This window comes from Alligator mississippiensis, chromosome 2 (genome assembly GCF_030867095.1).
Source record: "Alligator mississippiensis isolate rAllMis1 chromosome 2, rAllMis1, whole genome shotgun sequence".
NCBI classification, from domain to species: domain Eukaryota; kingdom Metazoa; phylum Chordata; order Crocodylia; family Alligatoridae; genus Alligator; species Alligator mississippiensis.
Genome location: NC_081825.1, coordinates 188,778,732 through 188,803,195, shown reverse-complemented (window position 1 = coordinate 188,803,195; position 24,464 = coordinate 188,778,732). Strand labels below are relative to the sequence as shown.

Genomic DNA, 24,464 nt, shown 5'->3' with positions numbered 1-24,464 from the left:
ACTGACAGTGCCCCACTTGGCATGCAGCTCAAAGGGTGGATGGCCAACAATTCCCGGAAAAAGAAAAAAACAGGCCTCTTTAGGATGCTGGGCACCTATTACCATGGGTTTAGAGTATCTTAACCCAGATGTAAACAGGTCAATAAACTGTACTTGTTGGTGTTTAAGAGGAGAGTAAGTTAAGCAGAACCATGTTTGGGGACTGCATGGAAGTAGGAGGTTTATTTCCTGAGATACTACCTGGATCCATCTATTGTGCTTGTTCTGCACACAGATTGGATGCCAGATTGAAACAAACCACTACCCCTTGCCAGTTTATTTCTCTCAATCACACACTTGCCCAGAGTTTAGGCACTGCAAAGTCAGGTTATACCTGCCCCCTCCCTCCCCAAAAAAGCCATCACAGGAATAATTTTCATAGGGTTCAAAAGAGAGCTGAGAAAAGGCAGTGTGATACTCCAAAGCATGTCTGAGTCTATCCCAATCATGCAGTTACTCCAATAAAAGAGATCACCCACAAAAATTCTTCATGCCTCAGGAATCACTTTACCTGCTTCTGGGACTAAAACAGAGCACCACTACCAAGATGTTCTGGAGTGAGAAGCATCACATGTAAAGGATGGCATCAAGGGGCATTTAAGGAGGCCATCGTCTCTTGGCTCTGGCATTCAAAATGAATGACAACTGTAATACCCTCTTTATTCACAGACGGGATCCATCATCTTTAGAAAGAAACAAAAGCTTTGACAACAGTGAAACAAATCTGCAAGCAAAGATTTGGGTTTTCTTTATTTTTTATTGTTTTTAAATACTATTTTTTTTAAAAGTCATTATGTCAAACTGTTAACATTCAGGTAAACAAGCAAGAAGACAACAGATGGGCATGATCTCTTAGCGTAGGCACAGCCATGGCGAGGGGCTGTTTGCATTCCACTGCCTTCCTCCCTTCTCCCCCAAACAGTCGCACCTCAGTCTCTTTGACACTCTCTCCCTGTTTCCTCAAAGGCATTGGTCTGGAGCCCTGGAGCCAACCTGGCACACCTGTACTGCCCAGGTCAATACGTGGGGCAGGGCAGGGAGGGAAGGGCAGTTGTGGGATCACATCACTGCATGCCAGTCCCTCTCATGCAGAGCAGGGGCTTCCTCTGAAGCTTCAGGGTGGCAGCATCATTCAACGACTGGGCCAACCTGACAGATCAGAAAGCTGTCCCAGTAGGTTAGAAAAAAGGGGCTCTTTGGGACAGTTTCAACTGCTTTTTAGCACAAATTTGGTTTAGTCACCACAGGTCTCTGAATTTTAGTCCCCCCACCCCCACCCCCACAACCTCTTGGCATTTGCTCCCCCACTGCTGCCCCTCCTCTCCAGGCACACCCTGCTGCAGCAGCCATTGCCCCTGGTGAGCAATATTTGCTTTACCTTAGGCCCATTCCAATGGCCCACGCACAACATCTAATTTTTTCTCTTCCCTCCTCCATCGCCCCAGAGGCTGCTTTGGCCTATGCTGTCAAAGCCTGGTTGATGAAACATCCTGGCATTAAGGTTAACTGGTTGTAAATGGCAGAGGTTGGTCACACTATGCGTGCTATGAGAAACATTTATTAAAATTGGATTTTTTTTCTTCTTTTCTTAAAAAAACAAACAAACACAAAAGGCAGAAAGAAAGAAGTTAAATACAGCTTTGTGGCATGCTCCACACAGTATGAAAGGATTCAAGCATTCAGTTCAGCTGGCAGCAGCTCTGTTTGACCTTCCACCACGGTCCTTAAGCCCAGCCCTGGGTAATTCACTACTCTTGGCCTCCCCATTGAAATGGGGCCTCACTCCCCTTCCTTACCTTATGACTCTTTCTTAGTTGTTATTTTCTCTAGGATGAACTTTCCTACAGGTTGAGTATTTATGGACTAAAGCCTAGTACTGCAAAGCCCTTCTGTCATCTCTCAGGTGTTTCCAGGACCAGGTCTCAGATCTGTGTGTGTATACACATAGGGATCTGGGACAGCAGTTCAATAAAGCAATTTGATCTAAATCAGTTAAGTCTGATACTACATCCATCCACGTTTATCTTAAACTGGTTTTGGCTATTTTGAAAGCGGTTTATGAGCACTCAACTTCCGTGTGTTACCGATTTGAACCAGTTTCCAATCACTTGTACTGGTTTATGTCTAATTTCTGTCCCTAGCCACAGAGACAGAAGCATGTCTCAGAGGAAGTGTAAGTGCTACAATCTTCTTCTCTCTCCACCTCATCTAAACTTTAGATCCTGTTTCCTCTCACATCATCCTACTCATATGCACCTTAACAGCAGTTGAGACAGAGAATATCAAATCAGCTGCTTTAGCCATTTCTCAACTCTTCGGCCATTCTTAAGCATGAAAGCTGCTACATCTATCTCCTTTCCTTTCTCATCTGCCCCTCTGCCTGCTCTCACCCCCCCCAGCAAGCTAGAAGACACAGGAATACCTTTAACAATGTGAAGGGAAACAACCAAATTATTAACATCACCCAGTGAAATTTATCTCTCAGCCTTTTTCTGTGCCCCCCCCGGGTGCCTCTCTATTAAGAGATGCCCTTCCTCTCATTGCAGCCGCATTGGACCTGTTCTCTCTGGTGGGAGGCTGCACAGGTAGATGACAATTCATGGGTCACCCCTGAAATTATAGAGCTGACCAGTTACCCTCTGTTACTCTGTTTTGGCATGACAAAATCCAGTGAGCCCAGAATAGTGCTGACCAAAGATACTTCTTGGGCTATAACCCTCCATAGTCACCTCCTCCCGCCTGCTAGAGCAAAGGGCAGTTCCAGTACTTTAAAGTGATAACAGTCGAGAACATGCTTGAACTATATTTCTTTGCAGAAAGACCCAGTGAATCTTCAAGCAGAGCTTTGGCTATGTACGTGGTATCAGCTGAATACTGAACAATATCCAAATATATGGTATATAGGGGAAAAAACAACTGAAATGCTTAATGCATATTTATACACATTTATCAACAGTCGACAAAAAGGTGGCAAGTTACACATCCATTCTGTATGCTAACAACCCTGATGTACACATATGTAAACACATGCTTGGTTGATGCATAACAGTATACATATAGCCACGTATCAAGGAGATAACCTGCAAAATCTACACTGGGGGTAGGGGAATGGGGGGAACCTGGTGCACAACCTGTTTTTGTTTTCAAAGCATGCAAAATAGACATTCAGGGCAGTGTTGCTTTAAGGCTATTTCTAAGGCTCAATTACATCTTGTCCAATGCCCAATCAATCAAGGCTCTGTTTGAAACACCTTCTCCCTGGATTGTGAACTAGCACAACTTAATATATCAATATTTTGAAAGCCCCTACATGCTATGAAGGCAAGAAGGGGAAAGAAGGGGGAGGGAAAAAGAAGCTGAATTGATCAAGTTGCCTCATTGTAGGAGTCCTTCATTGTTTATATTAGTAGCACATTCAAAGGGTGTGTATTAGCCTGGGAAGAACACAGTTCTCTTCCCCCCAATTCGGATTTGCAAGTTTAAAACGAAGCACAATCCAGGGAACAGAAGGGTGCTGGAAGCATGCCTGTATGTAAAAATCTCACATCATAATCAGACTGGGGGATGAGTAACTCTGCTTTTTGCTCAGTCAATAGCTGAGAGATACTAAAGTTTCCAGCTCAAGTGCCAAAAGGGGTAAGGGAAAAGCTTTACTTAAAAATATATATCTATATATCTATACATATAGAGCATCTTTTAGAGACACATACTAGCTTTATTACACAGAATTTGGGGCACCCTTTCCCCTCTATGTACATGGCAACAGCTCTCCTGTTAGCTAGATAGACTGGCATACAATAAAGGCCACACACATTTGGTTGGGAACATCTAGCTTGGGTTTGAACCAAAGCACAAGAGGGCACAACAGCATTTAAACCAATGCCTCCTTAAATCCTGCATTTCCCGTCTTGGAGGAGTTGGTTTCCAATGCTTCATGTCAGTTTAAAAAAGGATTTTTAAAATAACCTTTATTTATTTATGTATTTCAACTATCAGGCTGTGGTATTTTTCTGGGAGAATGACAGCATAGTTACAAAAGGACAATGAGTAAGCAAAATGGTGCAAACAGAACTATGATGAAAATATAAAAATTAGTTCTGAAATAAATGGAGAACCCCTCGAATCATCTTGCTGAAGCTTTGTGGAGGATTTTTATAGCCCAGACCCTAGAGCTTTATTCTTTTTTTTATCCTTTTCAAAGTATCATACGTACATAAGCGTTCATTTAAAGTATGAACACAGCACCTGAGTGGAAGTTACCCCCTCCTCCTGCCACTCCATGCAATCGGACTACAAAGAAGCATTCAGTCACTTCTGGAATTTGAAGAGTTTAGCCCTATGGACTCACTCCCAGGTTGTGACCCTGTGAGACACTTTCAGCCCAAAATGAACGAGTCAATTTGTTTATTTAAAAGAGTTACAACCTCCTGGGGAGAAAAAGAAATGTTAATAGCTTAAAATTATAACTCTTTGCTTAACAAGTCACCTGTGTACCTAGCAAAACAAATGGGCCTCACAGGAGCGATCTATCTCCACCCTGTCCCTTTGTGATGCATCTCAGCTATCAGGCTATACCCTTGCCTCTCACATCTATCAGTTTGCAACAGCAAATCAAATTTTCCTGTAAGCAGCTAAGAAATGCCAGGGGTTGGGCTGGTGGGAGGGGGAGTGGGAAATGAGAAGAGCAACAACCCTGCTTCAGTTTCCAATTACTATAAACATTAGCATTTAAAGAAAAAAAAACAAGGCAAAGGTGTCCATCATCTTCACAACAAACTAGGGAGCCGTCTGCTCTGTTCCTCTTCTATACCAGCACCATTGCCAAAATAACATGAAGGGTAAAGGGCCAGACTTGCTGGTACAGTAATTTTTACTACCACACAAAACTGATGTGTAACTAACTCAGCCACAAGGATACGGGAAGGTTTTATTTATTTAAAAAAAAAAAAAAAAAAGTAAAAATGATAAGTACTGTACGGTAATATTGGAAGTAGTTATATACATGGTTTTGTCTTTTGTTGAAATGTCTCCTGGTCATGTGGTGGCACTTGGGGATCCTTTAGCGCCATCATCCCCACCCCTCCCCCTGCAGCTCTCCACTTCTCAGTACACGGAGCTGTTCCTTATGCCGCAGCACAATACCATGCTCAGAATCATTTCAAAGATCTGTGTGGGGAGACAAGATCACTGGTAAGGCTCCGATTTATAAACGTCTTGATGACCTCACGTTCTTCCCACCTGCTGTCTTCTCTTTCCATCCAGAATACTCCACTATGCTCCTCCTGGGTCTCCTGGGTCTCCCTTCCCTCCAGGCTGAGGACACATCTACCCTTCATCTTCTACACATCATCTACCCTTTTTCTGCACATCTACGCCTGCCCCCACTTGTTTGTTTGTTTTTAAATGGAGCCGTACTTTTGGTGTCTTTATTGCATCAGACAGCTGAGCGCTCATGAAAATGGGAACTGGAATGGATGAGGAAAGGCAAGTTATATTATTTCCTGGTAGGGCTGTGCGAAGTTTCGCTGGCTGTTTTGTTTTGATGCTGTTTTGACTCGTTTTGAGCTTGAAACAGCAAAATTGAAATGAAGGGCTTTGAAACAGCCTTGAAATGAAACAAGGCCAGTCAGAACGTTTTGAAACGTTTTGAGTTTTGAAACAGCCAGCCAGGTGGTGGGAGGCAGGCAGAGCCAGTGCTGTGCTCCAAGCGGCTCAGCAGCCTCATGTGGCTCCATGTCTCGACACCTCCCACTGCCGGGCTGCGCTCTGTGGGGCTGGTGGAGCCTATTGTAGCACAGTGCCATCTCTGCCCACCTCCCACTGCTGGGCTGTGCTCCAATCGGTTCCACCAGCCCCATGGGTCTGAGCCCAATGGTGGAAGGCAGGCAGAGCCAGTGCTGCGCTCCACCTCCTGTTACTGGGCTGAGTTTCACAGGGCTGCAAGCCACTGAGAGCTGAGTCCGGTGGCAGGAGGCACTTCCCTCTGCTGGGCTCCATTCCCAGTGCTGGGAAACTCAACCTGGCTGGTGGAGGAGTCTCAGGTAGCAGGAGCAGCATCCTGTCATCCGACAGGCAGATCAGGGGCCTGCCTGCATTGCCAGGAGGGCTGCAGGGGCTCTACCAGACTCCTCCTGAGGATGCAGGCCCCTGATCTGCCTGCTGGATCACAGGATGCTGCTCCTGCTCCCCACCTCCTGCTCGTCAGCAGCTTGAGGTGTAGTTTCCTAGAAACCCCTACACCTAATCTCCTTGAAACATGGCAGACTTTATGCCCTCAGACAGGGCAAGTTTAATCGGAATCAAGCAAGAAATGACAAAGCTATAGGCTGTTTCGTGCTTCCCCATTATAGCTTATGGGTGAAACTTTGAAACAGCGTTGAAACAGCGAAACCGTTTTGATGAAACGGAACAGAACAGTGATTTCAAAACTAAATGAAACTCAAAATGAAACACTGTTGCATCGAAACGGAAGTCTAAGTGGAATGCTGCTGTTTCGCACAGCCCTATTGCCCAGCCCAGTCCAAGCACAACAGGCACAGAGATGAGGAAAGATGCAGTATGTTACTGGTTAGCTCACTGGAGAGTACACTATGGGAAAGAAAGCTAACTCCTTCCAGCTGGAAACCTTATGGGTCAGTATTCTCCAATCCAAGAACTACAACGGTTTCGATGCTGGGCAAGGTGGCTCAGAAGATTATGGTACATTTCCTTGCAAGTAGAAACTTGATTTTAAAAGTAGTTTTGTTTACAAAGTTAATCTTGTATACCTCTTGCCTTTGTCTCAGGATTGCTCTATCACAGAGCCACCATTCAGCTTAGCACAGACGCATGCCTCAGAGGGCATAGAGCTGAGGTGCACTAGCACAGATGTGGGAAAGGAAGAGTTTGCTCTCTCCCAACCTGGACTAAACAGTAACCTGGCTTGGGCGAAGGGAAATAGAAGCTGCAGGTCAGTACTGGGAAACTCCTCTGCATTTCTGTGGGGTCAGCTGTTTAACCCCCTGCCTGCACCATGCCTGAAGTCACCCAGTGCTTGCTTACTGGCACAAAAAAGTTATTTAGTATTTTTAAAACCGAATCCCCTGCCCCTGAACTCTAGTATGCCACATCACATTTCTCACTTACCATGATTACAGCTACCACAATGGCAGCAATACCAATCAGGTACAACTTCCCAGAGAAGAGCTCATCAATTTTCTGGTGACAGTTGCTGTACATCTGTTGTACAAAGAGTGGGAGAATGCGCGTCAGCCAGCCTCATCTCTAACTATGCACTGCAAAACATTATATAGAAAGCAGCAGAATGTGGGATTTCTGGCTACTCCCCCCATATGCTTAGACCATGAAACATGGTCCTGGATGAAGTCAGTGACTGAACTCCAATTGATTTCATCCCATGCTATCTTACAGCACCTCAGACTGGACAGGAAGCGGCAGGGATGGGCATATTCAGTACACCCACAGTGAAATCTTAAGGAACATCCAGCTGAAGTCTTCCTGACCCTGGAGTGCAAGAGCATTTCAGCAAGTAGGGACCCAGGCTCTGCCTTTCTTTGGCAGATGCTTGCATTCCTAAATAGCCCCTCTACTTCTGGAAGGATTCCCAGTGCTGAGGAAAGGAATTCCTGAGCTCCACTCCTTCACTATTCCCACTTACTTGCCCTCTCCCGGCTAGCAGACAAGGAAGGGGTAGTTGCCTGAAGCCCTGCTACTGTCTTCCCCTTTGTTGTGAATGGGTTGACTTCACTAAGGAGATAGCGTAACCCCTTCAGCCTAATGGGGCGAGTTTCTGGGTGTCACAAAAGTATAGAGGGACTCTGTGAAACTGCACTCACCCAACATCATACCAAGGAGAGAAGCAGGCCTTACCATGTTATCCTTCTTTGGGCATATGTCATCCCTGAGAAACTGGGTGAATGTGCTTTCCTGAAGATTTGCACCACAGCAATCCAGCTGCACATAGTAAAAACACAGTGTTAGCAAGATGCAGATATTTGTCTAAGGAGGTTCGGAGATAATTAACTCATTGGACCCAGCCCGTTCTTGCTGGATGTTTTCTAATGTCACAGGAATCAGTTTGGCTTGTATAGAGTGAATCCAGCCTCCAAATTAAACTTCTGATTTACATGCAGGATAGTCACTGAATATAATAATCCCAGATGTTCATTCCCAACCTGGAAGATTCACAGCCAGAGCCTGTTTCCTACTCAGCAGAGGACACTTTGAGAAGAATTCATCTGAGCTGAACTTCCATTCCATTGCACTTACCTGAATCCTGGGATGCAGAAAAATAACAAAAATGACTTCATCTTGGTGTGGGCCAGATTTTATAGGGCTCCTTCTAAATGATCTAGTCTAATGGTACTCAGTCTTTTTGCTCAGTAGTGCCTGATCTGTCCATAAGCCAGATCTGACTAGTGGTCCAGATCTGGCCCCTGCAGCAGGCACAGATCCAGCTGTGCAGAGAAGGGAAAGGGGCAGTCCAGTCCTAATCCAGCCACTTATGGCCTAGCCCCAACCTAGCCCTGCAAGTAAAGAGAGGGTGGAAGGAAAAGGTGGTATGACCTGGGCCTAATCCAGCCATGTGAGGGGAGAGGGCATGCTCCAGCCCCAAACCCACTGTGCAGAGGGAAGGGGGTGTGGCCCAGGTCTGATCTGCCGTGTGGGACTTGGAAATCTGGCAGCAGGGGAGGGTAGTGGTATTCTCCCTGGTGCCGAATTTCCTGACCCATGGGTACTGCATATGAAAACTTTGAAAGCTTGGACAGTGTCCCTTGCACAAAAATGCAAGACAATGGCTTGGGCAAAACTGGGTTGTGGTAACAAGACTGCCACAAGAAAATCAAACTCCACTAATGGCTTGTAACCCATTAGGCATCGAGACAGATATTTGGCTGGGGCGATATGATCCCAGAACCCATTCCTGCCCGGGGCAGGGGCTTGGACCTGATGATCTGTTTAGGTCCCTTCCAACCCTAAGTACTATGATACTATGAAACATTAGAGCCTGAGGTACCCAATACCAGACCCATGACATAAAATAATAGAAGTAATGGTTAAAATTGTTGTTAGAGACCTGACACACTCATCACATGAGTATTTCCAAGCTAAGGAAGCCAAAGAAAAGGCTGAGCCAGTGAAGGCAAGGAAACTACATATGCATTTCAGTTGAACTAGCAACTAAAGAAGATAAAAGACTAAATATGCATCTCAAGAGAAACCTGTAAAAGATACAGGAAAGATGTCCTGTATGGGACACACACACATTTTTCAAAACAGGCATCCAATGTTTAAGGTATTACAAATGTCTCAATCATTCAATGTATGTCCGCGGTTTTGTAAACAGACCATCACCGGTGCAAGCTACTGCAAATTTGCCCCACAGTTAAACAAATACCTGAAGACAGGATAACCAATTGGTCTGGTAACCAATGCCTCTAAGCATCCTGTTTGACCACTCAGGACCCATCACCAGTAATTGACCTATAATTGCTGGGGCTGCAGAGAAACACAAGTTTTCACACCTAGACAAATCTAAAAAGAGAAGCCAGGCAATTTAACAATTGTAATATGATGGTCGCTCTTTTCCTCCCTGTTTTATTCAAACTTTAACTGGCCAACCATCAAGAAAAAAACAGGGGTGAACTTAGAGAGATTTTGGGGGGCCGATACCAATAGCCAATTTTTAAGAAGGCATATTGGCTGATACCAATCTGATTTCCGATACAGCTGTGTGCAGCTGGTAAGTCTATTGTGGTGGAAGGGGAGGGCAGAGAGAAGGGACGTGGAGGGGAGGCGAAAATTAAGGCCCCTGCAGTGAGGGAGGGAGTGGGGCTGGTGCTGGGGCAGGCGCTGCCCAGCTGGGGAGGGGTGGGGCACAGGACAGAGCTGTGGCTCATCCAGGGGCTGTGGTGTGGCTCCTGACACTCCGTACACCCTCGGAGAGCATGGGGGGGGCATCTGCCCCCAGATCTGTGTGGGGCAGGGCAGGCGAGGGTGGGCTGCAGATGCGGGCTGGGACTGGGGCTGCACTGGGCTCTTTCTGGTGGGGGCTGGGCCAGCTGTGCTTGGGGCTGGCATTGGTGGCACTGGGAGGGGGCCTATGGGGCAGCATTAGTAGGACCCAGGGGGAGTTGGCGGCAGGACCCAGCAGCTACAGCAGCAAGGCCCGCCAAGCCCCAACCTCCTCCCCAGCCCCCAACTGGAAGTCTGGTGGAAGGCTTCTGGCCTGGTGACCCTGGGGCTGTTTCCTGCTCTTGTGCAACTCAGCTAAGAACACGGTGATCGCCCCAGTCCTCGGGGCCAGGCTGGTTTCTGCTTCTTCCTGAGGTCCTGGCAATGCAGCCAGGAATCACATGGTGCCAGAGTGATAGACTGGGGGTGGGGAGAAGCAACAGTGGTGGGTAGAAAAGCAGGGAAATGGCAGTGGTAGCGGTGGCAGGTGGGGGGGAATGGCGGTGGGCACGAGCACAGCAACAGCCAGGCAGGAGTATGGGGCCTGTGCCAATGCCCTGAGGCCAGGGCCAGCCAGCAGGAGTGTGGGGCTCAGGCTGGCAGGGGCTCTACAGAGCTGGCCCAGCTCTGCCCCTCTCACTACTGGCGCAGCCTAGCCCAGCTCCATCGAGTTGGTAGGGGCAGCTGGGCCCATAGGGGCAGCCTGGGCCCTGTACTCTCACCCAGGTGTTGCTACATTCCTGCGCACTGCCACTCGCTCCCCGACCTGCTCCTGCTGCCACCGCCATTTCTCTGCTTTCCCGCCTGCTACTGCCACTTGTCCCCCCACTCCCACCCTATTTCCGGACCACAGGATGCCGCAGGAACAGGCCTGGTCCGGTCCCCGCGATTCCTTGTTGTGTGGACCTGGCCATGCAGCTGGGGAACTGCATGGTGCTGGAATAGCCAGCGGGGGGTGGGGTGGGGAAGCGGCAGCAGCGGCAAGCAGAAAGGTAGAGAAGCGGCAGGAGAAGGGCAGCGGTGGCAGGCAGCGGAGGGATCAGTGTGGCAGCATCTGGGCAGGCAGCAGCACAGGGCCCGCACTGGTGCCCTAGGACCAGGGACGGTAGGAGTGCTAGGCCCAGGCTGGCAGAAGTGCTGGGTAGGGGCTCCGCCTGCCACAGGCCTTGAGCACCTCAGAGCCTCACAGCCTGGTGCTGCTGCTGGTGGCAGGGGATGTGGGCATGCACACACCCCCATGCACCCTCCCCCACACACACACACACACACTCCAGCCACCCTCTCCCCTCCACACATGCCACCCCTGCCCAAACACTTACAGACTCCCACAAACCTCATACCCACACCCCACATAGCCACGCACATACAAACACCCCCACAAACCCCACACACACACCCTCCCCCACACCCCACATACACATATATCCACACTCCCATAGCCCCCCACAAATCTACACCTATCCACCAATATACCCCCTCACAATATACAAGAATAAGACTTCATTTTAAGCTACTGTGCAATCACCTCTATGTACACTACACAAACACAAGTAAATCAGGACAAAAATATTTTTTGAAATAGAATGAATATTGTAGTAGATGTTTGATTTTTAGAATATCATTTGGTATTTTTCTGGTTCTGAGATGGCAAACCCCCTTGCTGAAAGGAGTACTTCTGGGAACAAGGGGAGGGACTTCTGGTGGCAAAGGTCAGGGCTTAGGGGCAGGACTTCCAGTCCAAAGATGGTGACCAGGGGCTGGGGCACCTGTTGAGGGGCAGGGCTACCCATGTGGCCCTCAACAGCTTGCCAAAACTCAAGCACCGCTCCATCCAAAATAGTTGCCCACCCCTGCCCTAGGACAACCTCATGGTTACTATCCCTCCTCATCTTACTGTTTCATGGAAGGTCTTCAGAACAGCTTTCCCATTGGTTGAATTGGGGTCTCCCTGAATCACTTGATGATATGCTTGGTCATAGAACTGCTTCACATCTTTGGCAATCTGCAGAAAAGGTAAGAAAAAACCTTCTTACAGAGGACATACACCTAAAAAGAGCTCTGTCAAACCCATGTGGGAAGGAATAACAGTGCTGTCAGGCTACCCAACAAGAGGCATGCTGCGTTCAGTGCCACTCCCAGCTGAATAAGAAGTTTCTTTCAGATTTGGGCTATATTATGTATTTATTTATAGAGGTAAGTAGTAGGGGCCTCTCCCTTACTGAGATCAAAATTCCTGCAGCTATACAATGTTCTGAAGGGCAGATGCTAGACTTCACTCATCATCTAGAATCTTTGGGCCAATATTTCCTAAATATTTTGTGAATACTCTGTCTGTACAGGCCTATATATTCTAAATGACTTACAGGATATGGACACTAGAGTCCCCTAGTAGCTTGTAGCACCTGGGCATCTAGATATTGTAGAAGGCTTTGAAAAAAAAAAAGTCAACTGTATTTGTTATTCCCAGATCAGCTATCGAAATGCAGCTCCCCCTGAGCCAGAACATGGCATCAGCCAACACACAGCAACTCTATGCAGCAGCCAGGGGAGCATGGGAGAGTTCATACAGTCAGTGCCTGTGCCATATATTCACGTTTGCTGAATCCTGAATGTTGATCTTATATACTCTCTCCCTTATGGCTTCTGAAAAAGCAGGAGTTTGGGAGAGAGGCTTAAAAGAGCAGAGATACAAGATGAGTGAACAGATATGAGGGACAGAGTATTTGGGAAACGTAATCTGCAGTGATCCAATCTACGCAGTGTGGAGAAGGTGAGGAAATAAATAAAATTAGAACTGGGGTTTCAATAAATTGTTCTTTTGTCCTCACCTTCCTTCCCAATGTACTGAATTTGAAACCATTATCTGCAAGTCAAACCTTTTATGAACAGAAAAAGGGATGGAATTGCCTCCCTTCCTCCACCTAAGACAAATCAGACATTGAAAACAGGGATCTAATTTCATAATAAAATGGCACCTCACACCTACTTCATTATGAAATAATTTTCCCCCAGGTGATATCGTTAATGGCGCTAAAATAAAGCTAAAGTGCACTGATTAAATGTATTCAGCAGTGTCTAAACTTGCCTGGTAGTCAAACAATGCTAATAAAATTTCGTTTCTGCCTGTGGTTGAGGATAAGTGCTCCAATACCACTGGCAGTAATTAGTGTGAATGACCGTTAGAGTCATTCAGAAGAGACACTTTCATAGAATGGGCTCGCCTTGGCTTGGGACTCTCCCAGCATCACCTCCCTTCTCTCTTCCCATGTCATTCAGGACTGGCATCAATAGGTGAGGGTAGGGAACAGAAACAGGTTGTCAGCATTGTTAGCAGGGACCTTCGTCCACCAGACCCCCTGGGGGCAGGAAAAACAGACACAGAAATCAAGCAGCAGCTGCAGATTCCTACTCCTTTGCATTAAATGCATTTAATCGAGCCACAAGTGGCTGATGCTGTTGCTTTCATCCTGTTGGAAAGAAAAAAACCCCTGAATCTTTATTGGGGGCGTTTATACTAGTGCTCATTTCTGCCATATGTGTGTGCCTTCCCTGCAGAGCCAGTAGCAGCAGCGGGGTACCTACAACAGCAAATTCCTAATAGGATTTCTGGAGTTTTGTAAATTTGTTAAATCTTAGACACTGAAAGATACCAGAAGTAATACCTGCACAATACACAACACCTCCCCCTTCCCGCAGAAGTGTTAATTTGCACCAGAGGTTGCTAGGTAACAGCATCCCAGCCACAGGACCTATTTAGCCACCAAGAAAATGTACCGATGAAGTAATGCATCTCTCTTGTGAATTAATGGTTGAGTGTCTGCACCCACAACAAGCTCTGAAACAGCTCTGAAATGGAATTGGCTACCACCTGCTTTTCTAGTTGAATTAAACTTCTTAATAAAGCAATTAGTTTCTGGCTCCCCCGCAGATTCCAAGCACAAAGAGATTCCCTTCTCTGCTTCAGATCCTCAATGTCGAAGTGATCAGAATACTAATGTCTGGTTTCTTCCTCGCTGCATGACAGCTCAGGTTTTCGTGCATGGACAGTCTATCCTTAGAGGTTTTAATACAATAGGCTTGGCCCAGTTCTGAGGAAACCCATGAGAAGCCATGCCAGGAGAAAGATGGATGTTCCAGGCACTCATTGGTCAGGGAAGGTCACAACTCAAAAGACAGGAACCAGCACTGTGTGTTCATTCCTCCACGGAAACCGTGGTATTCTGATAACCTGTAATCCCACTGGGAATCCTCTCTCCCTCTGTTATATCTCTGTCCAGAAGACAAAGCCTATTGCTGTGCAAGGCTAAGGGCAGGGAGAGCTCATTAGGGAGATATTCTAGATAGAAATGTTAATTGCTGGCATGTAAGTGGACCTCTATACAAGGTCACCCACATGTGTTTGTGTGAGTATGTGGGGACTTAGGGAGCTGGCAAAACAGTGAGTAGGGACTTTGTGTAGGAAGCAAAAGGAAAGGATTCAGAGCCCTGTCCTTCATTCCAGGCTCCTCAAGACGCATCTAAATATCTGGGTTTCAGGCTAAAGCCGTCTAGGAAGATTTAACAGAACTCCTGTTCTCAGCCCCAGTGGGAATGACTATTACACTGCATCTACAAATGGATACTGCCTTCACACCTCACGCTCCCTGTAACAGGGAACCCCTAAAAGTGGGGGAAGATAGGAAACCTGGGGAAAGCAAGGGCAGGAAGGAGTAGCTGCATATGTGGACTGAGCCAAAGACTAGAAAGGCTAGGCGCTCAATGAGGCAATTCCCTGCACCTGGACCCTGGGTGCAGGAGATGTGGTTACATGGCTAGAAGAAGGCTGGGCTCGTGCATATAAACCCAGTTTCTGACCATGCAAGGGGGAGTCTGGCCCTGCAGGCAGCAGGGAGAGGAACTCCCAAAAGAGTCAGACAGACAGACAGACACCTAGGGCAGCTGGGGTAAGACGGCTTCAAGGGAGGTATGGCCTGTGGATAACATTAACCCTGAGTGAGGGAGACTTTTTGCTTGAGACTGGAGGACTTAGTCCTCTAGTGGCTACAGGGGTAGAAGTGGCTAGGAGAGCAGATTCAGATTCACAGAAGTTTAGGGCTGAAAGGGACCTTGTGAGAGCACTTAGTCCAGCCCCCATGCTCTGGGCAGGAAAGATTGCTGGGGTCAAAATAACTCCAGCAAGGTGTGCGTCCAGTCTCCTTGGAAGATCTCCAGGGTAGGTGCCTGCACCACCCCCACTGGAAGTCTATCCCAGGGTCTGGTCACACAAACCGTGAAGAAGTTTTTCCCTATATCCAGTCTGAAACCTTCTTCTAGTTTATGACTGTTGCTCCTGGTTTTCCCCTGGGGTGCTCTGGTGAACAGCAGAAAGCTAGCCCCATGCTGGAGAGGCTGAGTTTGGGAGGATGCAACTGGAGCCCCAGGAGGGGCTGTTGTCAAGTCAGGGATCATGCCTGGGAGTTGAGGTTTTAGGCAGCAGACCAAGGCTGAGGGTGCAGCCAGAGCAAAAGAGTGCCAAGACTGTGGCAGCTGAGGTCCCAACAGGTGCTTAGAAACTTGAGGGAGCAGTCCCGTAAAAGGAAAGCACTCGAGGGGGAAGCACAGGCCCCAGGTAGGGTGACCCTGGCTGTGAAGGTAGAGCTGAGCATCAAGGTGACCAATGAAGCCCCCTGACCTCAGGGACTGCATCCCCAACAAACCACGGTAATGGCAGTCATGGCAGTGAGAGACTGGAGGTGACATTGGGGCCAGGAAAGAGCCAGCAGATGGCTGGACCCTGGAGGGGGCCATCAGCTGCCAGGGTGGCAGATCTCCACTCACGCAGCAAGCAAGTCAACAACAATGTGGTCTAAGCTTCAGAATAATCTAGAACATGTAACACAACCCTTTTGAGGAACAAATGATACACTCAATCCCATTTTTTGGGGTAATCATGCACCTTTACCAGGCTATCAGCCTAAGTTGGAAGCAAGATGCAAGAACTTTGCTTCATGCTTTGTCCTAGGGTTCACTGATATTCATCTTTGCACACCCAGGTGTGAGGCTGTGCAAGGGTCCCATTCATTGTGTTACTGATGCTACAGTGGTAAGCAGAGACCAGGGCACTGTTCTAGGCACTGTATGCTGACTCATAGTGAGGGACACTCTCTGTAGGGCAAGATCAAACAAGGATAATGTTATATTAAATAACTGGGGCATAGAGAGGTTAAGTGATTTGCCCAAGATCATATACCTTTGGTGATGGTTCAGTTCCTGGTCTCAAGTCTTCTTTAATGCCTTAAACTGAAAGCCACCCTTCTGCCAGCTGGGGCAGAACCACAGCACAGTCCTACACAAGCACATGATCACACAGAGAGAAAGGTTTCAGGGTTTGCTCTTACCTGGTCTTTGTTGACAAATCCCCAGATTCCAGCAGCCACTTCACAAGCAAACAGGATCACCAGGCAAGTGAAGAACTGTGAAGAGATCAGGAAGAGGATACTAATAGGCTTGACAACAGGAGAAAGAGAGGATTTGGGGATGGAAGCCTATGGTTTCATTGGATAAAGAGTTTGCAACAGAATCATCCCACAAAAGTAAATATAGCTCAATGGATCAGGAAGGCAACAGGATTTGGTGTTTTATGGCAGCAGTGAGAGAAGCCCCCTCCCCTCCACACATACTCATACCTATGCCCATCAACCCATTATTTTTACTATCCTGTTCCATGCACAGCCCAGGCAGGAAAAACCCCTTGAACAATTCCACTAGTCATCAGGCTGGTGTGGACCGTGGAGAGATTAGCAGAGATGTGTCAATAGGGCAACTGGGGTGGGGGGCTCCACTGGAAGACAGATTATCCTTCTAGGGTTATGGGGATATTTTGGGCAAGCTGTCTCCTTTGACACAGCTACTCAGGTACTACTAGCTCCATTCTGGCATATTTCATCTGATGAGAAACGGTGTGTCAGTGTGTGATGTATAGATGGCTATCAGCATTCAAAGCCCTGCAAAGCTGCTGCATTTTTTTTTTGCATAAGCAGGAACACAGACATGCCATGTTAATCTGTAAATTGAATATGCTACTCATTCTCTCCAACCCCAACAAGCTGGAACCTCTCTTTCCTTCTGGATTCCAGTAACACCTGGTGATGGTGTGTTCAGTTTTCCAGTCTGGCTCTGGGAGACTTTATTACTCATAAAAGAGAAGCTAAAAATCACATTCATTAGGAGTCAAGGACCAGCTAGTAGGATTTCCAACACCATTCCTGCAGGGAAAGCAAGGGAAGAAGAGAGCTGTGATCACGTCCCACAGCTAACTCTGCTGTCCTTAGACTGATTCTCCTCTGGGAAAAGTTTATCTACAAATATTTCTCCTATAAATTCAAAGAAGATGGGTGAATATGTTTGTGAAAGAATATGGTGGGCAGTGATTCTCAACCAGGGTGCTATGGAACCCTTAGGTATCATGAGATCTTTTAAAGGTGCCACCAAATGTTAGCACAGTTAGGTGGGCAAATATGGCATGCAAGATAAACCCAGAGATTACAAATAGGAAATCACAGCATCAAAAACATTAGGGCCTGATATGGTTTTTCTGAGTTATTTGCAAGAGAGAATTTGCCCTGTTATTTTTCTGTAGTCAAAAAAACAGTGAAAACTTGCCCCCTGCCTCCCATCTCCCCTGCCTCATGCCTGCCAACCCATAGCCTCTGGTTCCTGTCCCCTTTCCCTCATCTTCAAAGCCTCCACCCCTTGCCTGCTGTCCCCACCACACCTGCACCACCAGCAGGCTGTATCCCCACTGCAGCCTGGGCAACGAGCACAACCCCAGCCGCTGAAGCAAAGGTCTGCAGGGTGGGAGGGAAGCAGCAACAGGGGAGCTGAGACAGGGGATGGTAGGGGCCCAAGGCTGCAGAGGAGGAATGATGGGGAACAGAGAGCCACTTAGGTTCCAGCTGACTCAGAGTTTGGGCCAAAGCTGCTGCCTGGCCCCTGCCACCTTGTACTCTGATTCCCAGATGAGGGGCTGTAATTTCCCCATGGTAAATGGCAGGGAGGGGAAACCTCAATTTGGAATTAAATATGGTAATTAAAAAACAAATGCTGAAAGGCTGTTGTAATTCCTACATCAGACACTATGGCTTACATTTGTGACCACTGTCCTTAAAATGCATTCTTAATCACGTTTGTGGAAAGATACAATTTCTGCCCATGTTCTTGACTGAACATTTGGAAATCCAAGTGGAGTTGCCACCCATCCAGAATCTAGGCTGAACACACTCAACACCAAGGTTGTCCCCGAGTGGAACTTGGCAACTGCAGTCGGTGTTGCACAAAGACTCATGTAGTGAGATGACGCAAACCTCCCTCCCACCCAGCCATCCTGTAGGTAAGTCCATTGTATGAAAGAATATTTTTGTAAGTCATTTCTATCATTACTAGCCATTCAACAGTTCCATCTCCCAGCCTTTGTAACAAATATTTCTGATAAACCCTCATTCCCTTACTCAACTTAGGGAACTGTGGTCATGGGAGGGGAAATAGCTTCATTTCCTAGGGAGGTTAATACTTGGCCTCTAAACAGTCAAAGTAACACAACATGGCAGAAGTATCAACCACTACTTAGGAGGTACTAATACAAAGCACCTATAGCTTTCTCTGGTAGGCAAAGGCAAAAGGAAAGAAAGCACACAGACAGTACTACTGATCTCTCCCAAAGCCAGTGGTTTCACTATTGGGCCTCAAGTACATTCAGCTGCTGTACATTCAGATGCCTACCTACTAAAATCTCCTTCTAAAGTTTAAAGGGAGACCAGGGGTAATTCAAGTCCTATAGTCCTTTGCTTTGGCAAGGTCCATCTGACACCGCCATCTCATACTCAATAAGGCCCTCAAAATGAGGCTACCCCTGCTATAGTGGCCTTCCAGTCTCGCTAATACAACACTGTTACTGATATTTTCATGCACAGATCCCATATCCATTGCAAAAACAATCACTGTTCCTCTTGCACAAATGTGGGAACAGCGGTGAACAGATATTGAATGGCTTGCCTTCGTTCACCAAGCAGGTCAGTGGCAGGGGAGTAGAGGAATGGCTTCCTCCAGTTCTACTCCAGTGCTCTATTCATTGGACTACACGTACACCCACTGTCTTGCCAGAGATGGCTGGGCACTAGGGCTCCAACCTGTTTCTTCTTCAGAGCAAAATAATCCTGTAAAGCTGCAACAACATGGGATAAACACACTATCAGTTCAGACATGAGGGTCAACTTGCACATTTCTGTGATTCACAGAATCATAGAAAATTAGTGTGGGAAGGGACCTCAGAGGGACATCTATTCCAACCCCCTGCTCAAAGCAGGACCAGCCCCAACCAGCTCATCTCAATCAAAGCTTTGTCTAGCCGGGTCTTAAAAACCTCCAAGGATGGAGAGTCCACAACTTCTCTGGGTAACCTGTTCCAATGTTTTACTACCTTCCTAGTAAGAAAGTATTTTTTTCTAATATCTAACCTAAACTTCCTTTGCTGCTACTTGAGACCATTGCTTTTTGTTCTGTCATCTGCCATAACTAAGAGCAGTTTAGCTCTATCCTCTTTGGAAAACACCTTTCAGGTAGCTGCAAGCTGCTATTAAATCCCTTCTTATTCCTCTCTTCTCTAGACTAAATAAGCCCAGCTCCCTCATCCTCTCCTCATAAATCATGTTCTCCAGCTCCCTAAACATTTTCACTGGCTTCCGCTGGACTCTCTCCTCTCTGTAGTGGGGGGCCCAAAACTGGACACAGATGTGGCCTCACCAGTGCTGAACAGAGGGGAATAATCACATCCCTTGATCTGCTGGCAACACTCCCAGCAACGCAGCCCAGGATGTCATTAGCTTTCTTCTCAAAAAGGGCACATTGTTATCTTATATTCAGCTTGTTGTCCACTGTAACCTCCAGGTCCTTTTCTGCAGAGCCGCTGCTTAGCCAGTTGGTCCCCCAGCCTGTACCCACAACATGGGAGTGTTCTGTCCTAAGTGCAGGACTTTGCACTTCTTATTGAACCTCATGAGATCTCTTTTGGTCCAATCCTCCAATTTGTCAAGGTCTCTCTTAATCTTAGCCCTAACCTCCAGTGTATCTACTACTCTCCCACAGCTTGGTGTCATCTGCAGATTTGCTGAGGGTGCACTCTATGCCATCTTCCAGGTCACTGATGAAGATATTGAACAAAACCAGCCCCAGGACCAACCCGTGGGGCACACCACTTAATACCAATTGCCAACTAGACATCTAGCCATTGACTACATCCAGCCATTTTTTTTTTATCCACCCTACAGTCCATTCATTCAATTTGTACTTCCTTAGCTTGTTTGCGAGAATGTTGTGGGAAACTGTATCAAAAGCCTTGCTAAAGTCAAGGTATACCACATCCACTGGTCTCCCCGCATCCACAGAGCCTGTCATCTCATCATAGAAAGCAATCAGGTTGGTCAGGAATGACTTGCTCTTGGTGAATCCATGCTGACTGTTCCTAATCACCAGAGATACTGGTTGCCCGATACAAAAATTGCAGATTCTCCAATTAAAAATTGCAAATTCTCTAAAACCCCAAAATCCATGATTAAAATGAAAGGTCACTATGTATATATATATATATATATATATATATATATATATATATATATACACAGAGAGAGAGAGAGAGAGAGAGAGAGAGAGAGAGAGAGAGTGTGTTACATACAGTATACAGTTGAACACAATGTTTTATTGATATATTTATAGGTTTAAAATAATTGGGAAGCCTACCAGTGCCTCAGTCATTATAAAAAAATAAATTCTAAATACATATATACTTTGGCATTTGATTTTGGGTTTTTCATTATGGAAAACCAGCATTCCTGCTGAGACTACTCTGTACACCCCAAGGAATTATGCACAAAACAACTCAAAATTATGCAAAATGAATTACTTTTTTCTTTTACAAATTAAATATAACACTATTTGAACCTTCTTTAGAAATATATGCAGGTACTTTGCATGGTACCTGCATGCAAAAGGGGGTGGGTATGGGGTGTGTGGGGGGGGGATTTGTGAAGGTGTGGGTGTGTTGGAGGGGTTGTGGGAGGGCATGGGATTTGTGGGGTTAGTTGTGAAGGGGTGTGGGGAGTATGGGTATGGCAGTATGTGGATATGTGGGTGGTGTGGGGGGAGTTGTGAAGCGGTGTGGAGTTTGTGGGTGGGTGTGGGGTTTGTAGGGATGTGTGAAGGAATGTGGGGCGAGTGTGGGTGTGTGTGTGCTGTTTGGCCAGGGGCACAGCAGCTGCAGGCAGTGGGCCCTCCAGGTGCTCATGGCTGCTGCAGGCAGAGCTCCTGGAGGTGCGGGCCTCTGGCTGATAGAGTCCCAGGGGCTGTACATGCTGGCACAGAGCTGGCCCAGCCTGCTGGCGTGCACCTTTGCAACAGACCAGGCTGATCCTGTGTCAGCATGTGCAGATTGCAGCACTGTAGGCAGGAACTGTGCACTATCAGGCTGGTTAGGCTTGGTGCCTCCACATGGGGCTTCCAGCACTCCAGCGGGACACCACCCATGGAGGCACGGAGCCTGCCTGACCGCAAGGTGTGGAACTCCATGCCTCCATGGGCAAGCTCAATGGCACACAGCTCCTGGTCCATGCGCCATCAGCCCAGGATGGCCCTCCATGTGGGGCTTCCCATGGACACCTCGCTGCTCCCTCAGCCCTCATACACACACCCCTGCCCCACCCACCCACCCCACAGGCTTTTCCCACAGCCCCCCTCTCCAGCCCTGTTGGTGCCCCCCATCCCCAACCCACAGCCCCCTACCTCCCTACCCTAGCTCTGCTGGAGGGGGTCCCCAGCTGGCCTCCGGCCCCCTGCAAGCCTCACATACCTCAAAGGCTCCAGGAGGGAAAGTTAGCCTGAGCCAAGCCCTGGCTGGCTGAGAGTCTCAGGCCCTACCCCTTTCCCCCTTTTTCTGTATCCTTTTGCCAACCACCTACATGATCAGGAAGAGGTAACAGGGAAGGTACTTGCTCCATCCTATCAACTCTAGGAGTCCCCTATGACTGGAAAATAGCAAATACAGTGCCTAAATTTTTATAAAAGGGATAAAGAATGAGCCAGTCAATTATAGATCTGTTAGCCTGACACCAGTGGGTAAAATCTTAGAACAGGTGCCAAAGGAAAGAATGGGTACAGATGCGGAAGGAAATGGAAAATGGGACAAAACACTACATCGGTTTATCAGAGAATAACTGTGTCAGACTAGTTTAATATCCTTCTATGACAAGATAATGGATTTCTTGAATAAGAGCAATGCAGTGGACATAATTTATCTAGATCTAAGCAAAGCTTTTGATACTGTGCCTCGTGGGAAATTACTGGCCAAACTCAAAAGGACAGGGATTGATGCTGTAATTATGAGGTGGATAAGGAATCAGTTGGCTTGAAGGGAGACTACAACAGATTATTTTGAAAGGAAAGTTGCTGTATTTTCTTGCATACCACATGTGCCTCCTCCCAAATGAAATAAAAGCACAAACCTTATTTTGCTAGGGCAAAATGAAATATTTTTTCCCCCAGAGTCATGGCTGAATGCTGACTGCACGAACAGAGTACATTCTTCAGCTTCACTGCTCAGCCTGGCTGCTCAATCAAAAGCTACTGTCAATTTGGCAGCAGCTGTGAAAGTGTTAAAAACTGTGGCTGTGATGGCATCCATTAGTGTCCCCAAGCAGGAATAATTCCTGCCCCCCGCTTAAGAAGCACCCCTCTATTTTGGAGGGCTGATTTTTGTGGAAAAGGTGTAAGTGGTATGCAAATAAATATGTATTTGACCACAACATCTAGTGATGTTCTTCAAGGTTTGCTCTTAGAGCCTGTCCTGTTTAACCTTTTTATCAGCAACCTTGGACTTAAAAGTACCTTTAAAAAATTTGCAGATGACACTAACAATGGTGCAAACTGCTTTGCAGAAAAGGACTGAATTATTATACAGGAGGATTGAGATAATTTTGTGGAATGTAATATAAAAAATGGATTGAAGTTTAATAGTAAAAAGTATTAAGTCATGCTATTATTAGGGTGCAGACAGGAGTGACAATTTTTTCCCTGATCTGGCCACAGAAAGCAGTTTATAGCTGTGACCAAACACAAGTGCATGGCTGCAAACAGCTTAAAAAATGGCCGATTGGGTCAAAATCTGACCCCTGGTGTGAAGGATCAGATAAAGATGTTACAAAATGTAGCATCTTTTGTCTTCTGTAACTTGTGTCTGCACAGCTCCCAGCCTGTCGCTAGGATGAAAGCCTGCAGCCAGGTTCCCAAAGCAATGGCCAGGCTATCCATCTGTGCTCCCTACCCTGCCACCCCCAGGGGCTCCAATTCACCTACCCCACCCTTCAGCACCAGTTGGGGAGCCCCAAGAATGAGCTCTCTCCACTGCCTTTCCCCCTCCCATTCTGAAAAGAGAGCACAGATAGACAGCCTGGCCATTGCTACGGGAATCTGGCTGCAGGCTCCCAGGCCCCAGCTAGATTCCCCTCTTCCTGAAACAAACAGTGAACTTCTGTTTGGTTTGAGGCAACGCTGTAACTCAGAACACTTTGCACAAAGTTGCTGGAACGTAGTAATTACCACACTCCAGCAGACTTGATTAATTGAATCTGCACCACGCGACAAATTACAGCGCATCAAAACAACCTCCCTGGATGTGTATAGGAGCCCCAGGATTTCAGCTATAACAAAGCGCACAAGCCAGCTGTCCCTAGACACTCACTCCTCTTTGCAGGAGGAGAGCAGAAGGCATGGGTTTGAAGTGATGCTCTGGGGATTACTTGGGTTAGAGACTACTTGTGAACACAGAAAATTGCACTTGATGCATGAGGCCCCTTCTAGTCCAATATTTTTATGTCTATGCTGTGCTCTTATAAAGTATGCAGTACCAACTGTGTAAGTGGTAAATCAGACACAATATTGCCTTTTTAATGGAGGTAAGGAGCTGAAAGCCCAGGCCACTGGAATACATTTGAAATAGGCTTCTTGTAAGGGTTGAGTGGGAAGTAATCAAGTTAATAAGGGTGGGAATCCTCATTTAAAATGGTCTTCCCTAAAACTACTACCCTTTAGTTTTTAATCCCTTGCTTGTAGATTCTCATAAAACACCTCTCCTTTGGCTTAACAGACTGAAGTCTAGCCTACTGCATTCAAGGATGGAACTCATTTTTAAGCCACTGGGACTGCCCTGTTCCTGCTAAATGGAGGCCTTCCCTGTGCTTTTTTGAGGACATACACAAATTAAAGAGACGGCACCTGGGGGTGGGCTCAAAGTAGAACGGGTTTCTTTCCCAGAATACAAAGAATACCCCCCATACACCTCAAAGCGCACTGTGGAGTACTTCAGGAAATCCAGAGAGACACTCGAGCATTGGAAATTCTCCAACTAGAGTCCATTACAGCACTGGATTGAATGCAGACTGAGACTTGGA

General features: G+C 47.0%; 1 protein-coding gene across 2 annotated transcripts in view; it reads right to left on the bottom strand.

Annotated features, from left to right (window-relative positions):
- Positions 1-24,464, bottom strand: part of CD81 (CD81 molecule) — a 97,664-nt gene that overhangs the window by 5,078 nt on the left and 68,122 nt on the right. Inside the window, exons 4-8 of one of the 2 annotated variants that reach the window (XM_006271192.4) lie at positions 16,371-16,445; positions 11,888-11,995; positions 7,909-7,992; positions 7,165-7,257; positions 765-5,205 (exon numbers count right to left, since the gene is read on the bottom strand). In XM_006271192.4, the coding sequence (XP_006271254.1) occupies positions 5,143-5,205; positions 7,165-7,257; positions 7,909-7,992; positions 11,888-11,995; positions 16,371-16,445 (423 nt within the window). In that variant the 3' untranslated portion in view covers positions 765-5,142. Of the gene's footprint in view, positions 1-764; positions 5,206-7,164; positions 7,258-7,908; positions 7,993-11,887; positions 11,996-16,370; positions 16,446-24,464 lie in introns of those variants that run through there. The other variant, XM_019476857.2, reaches the window with a different exon arrangement.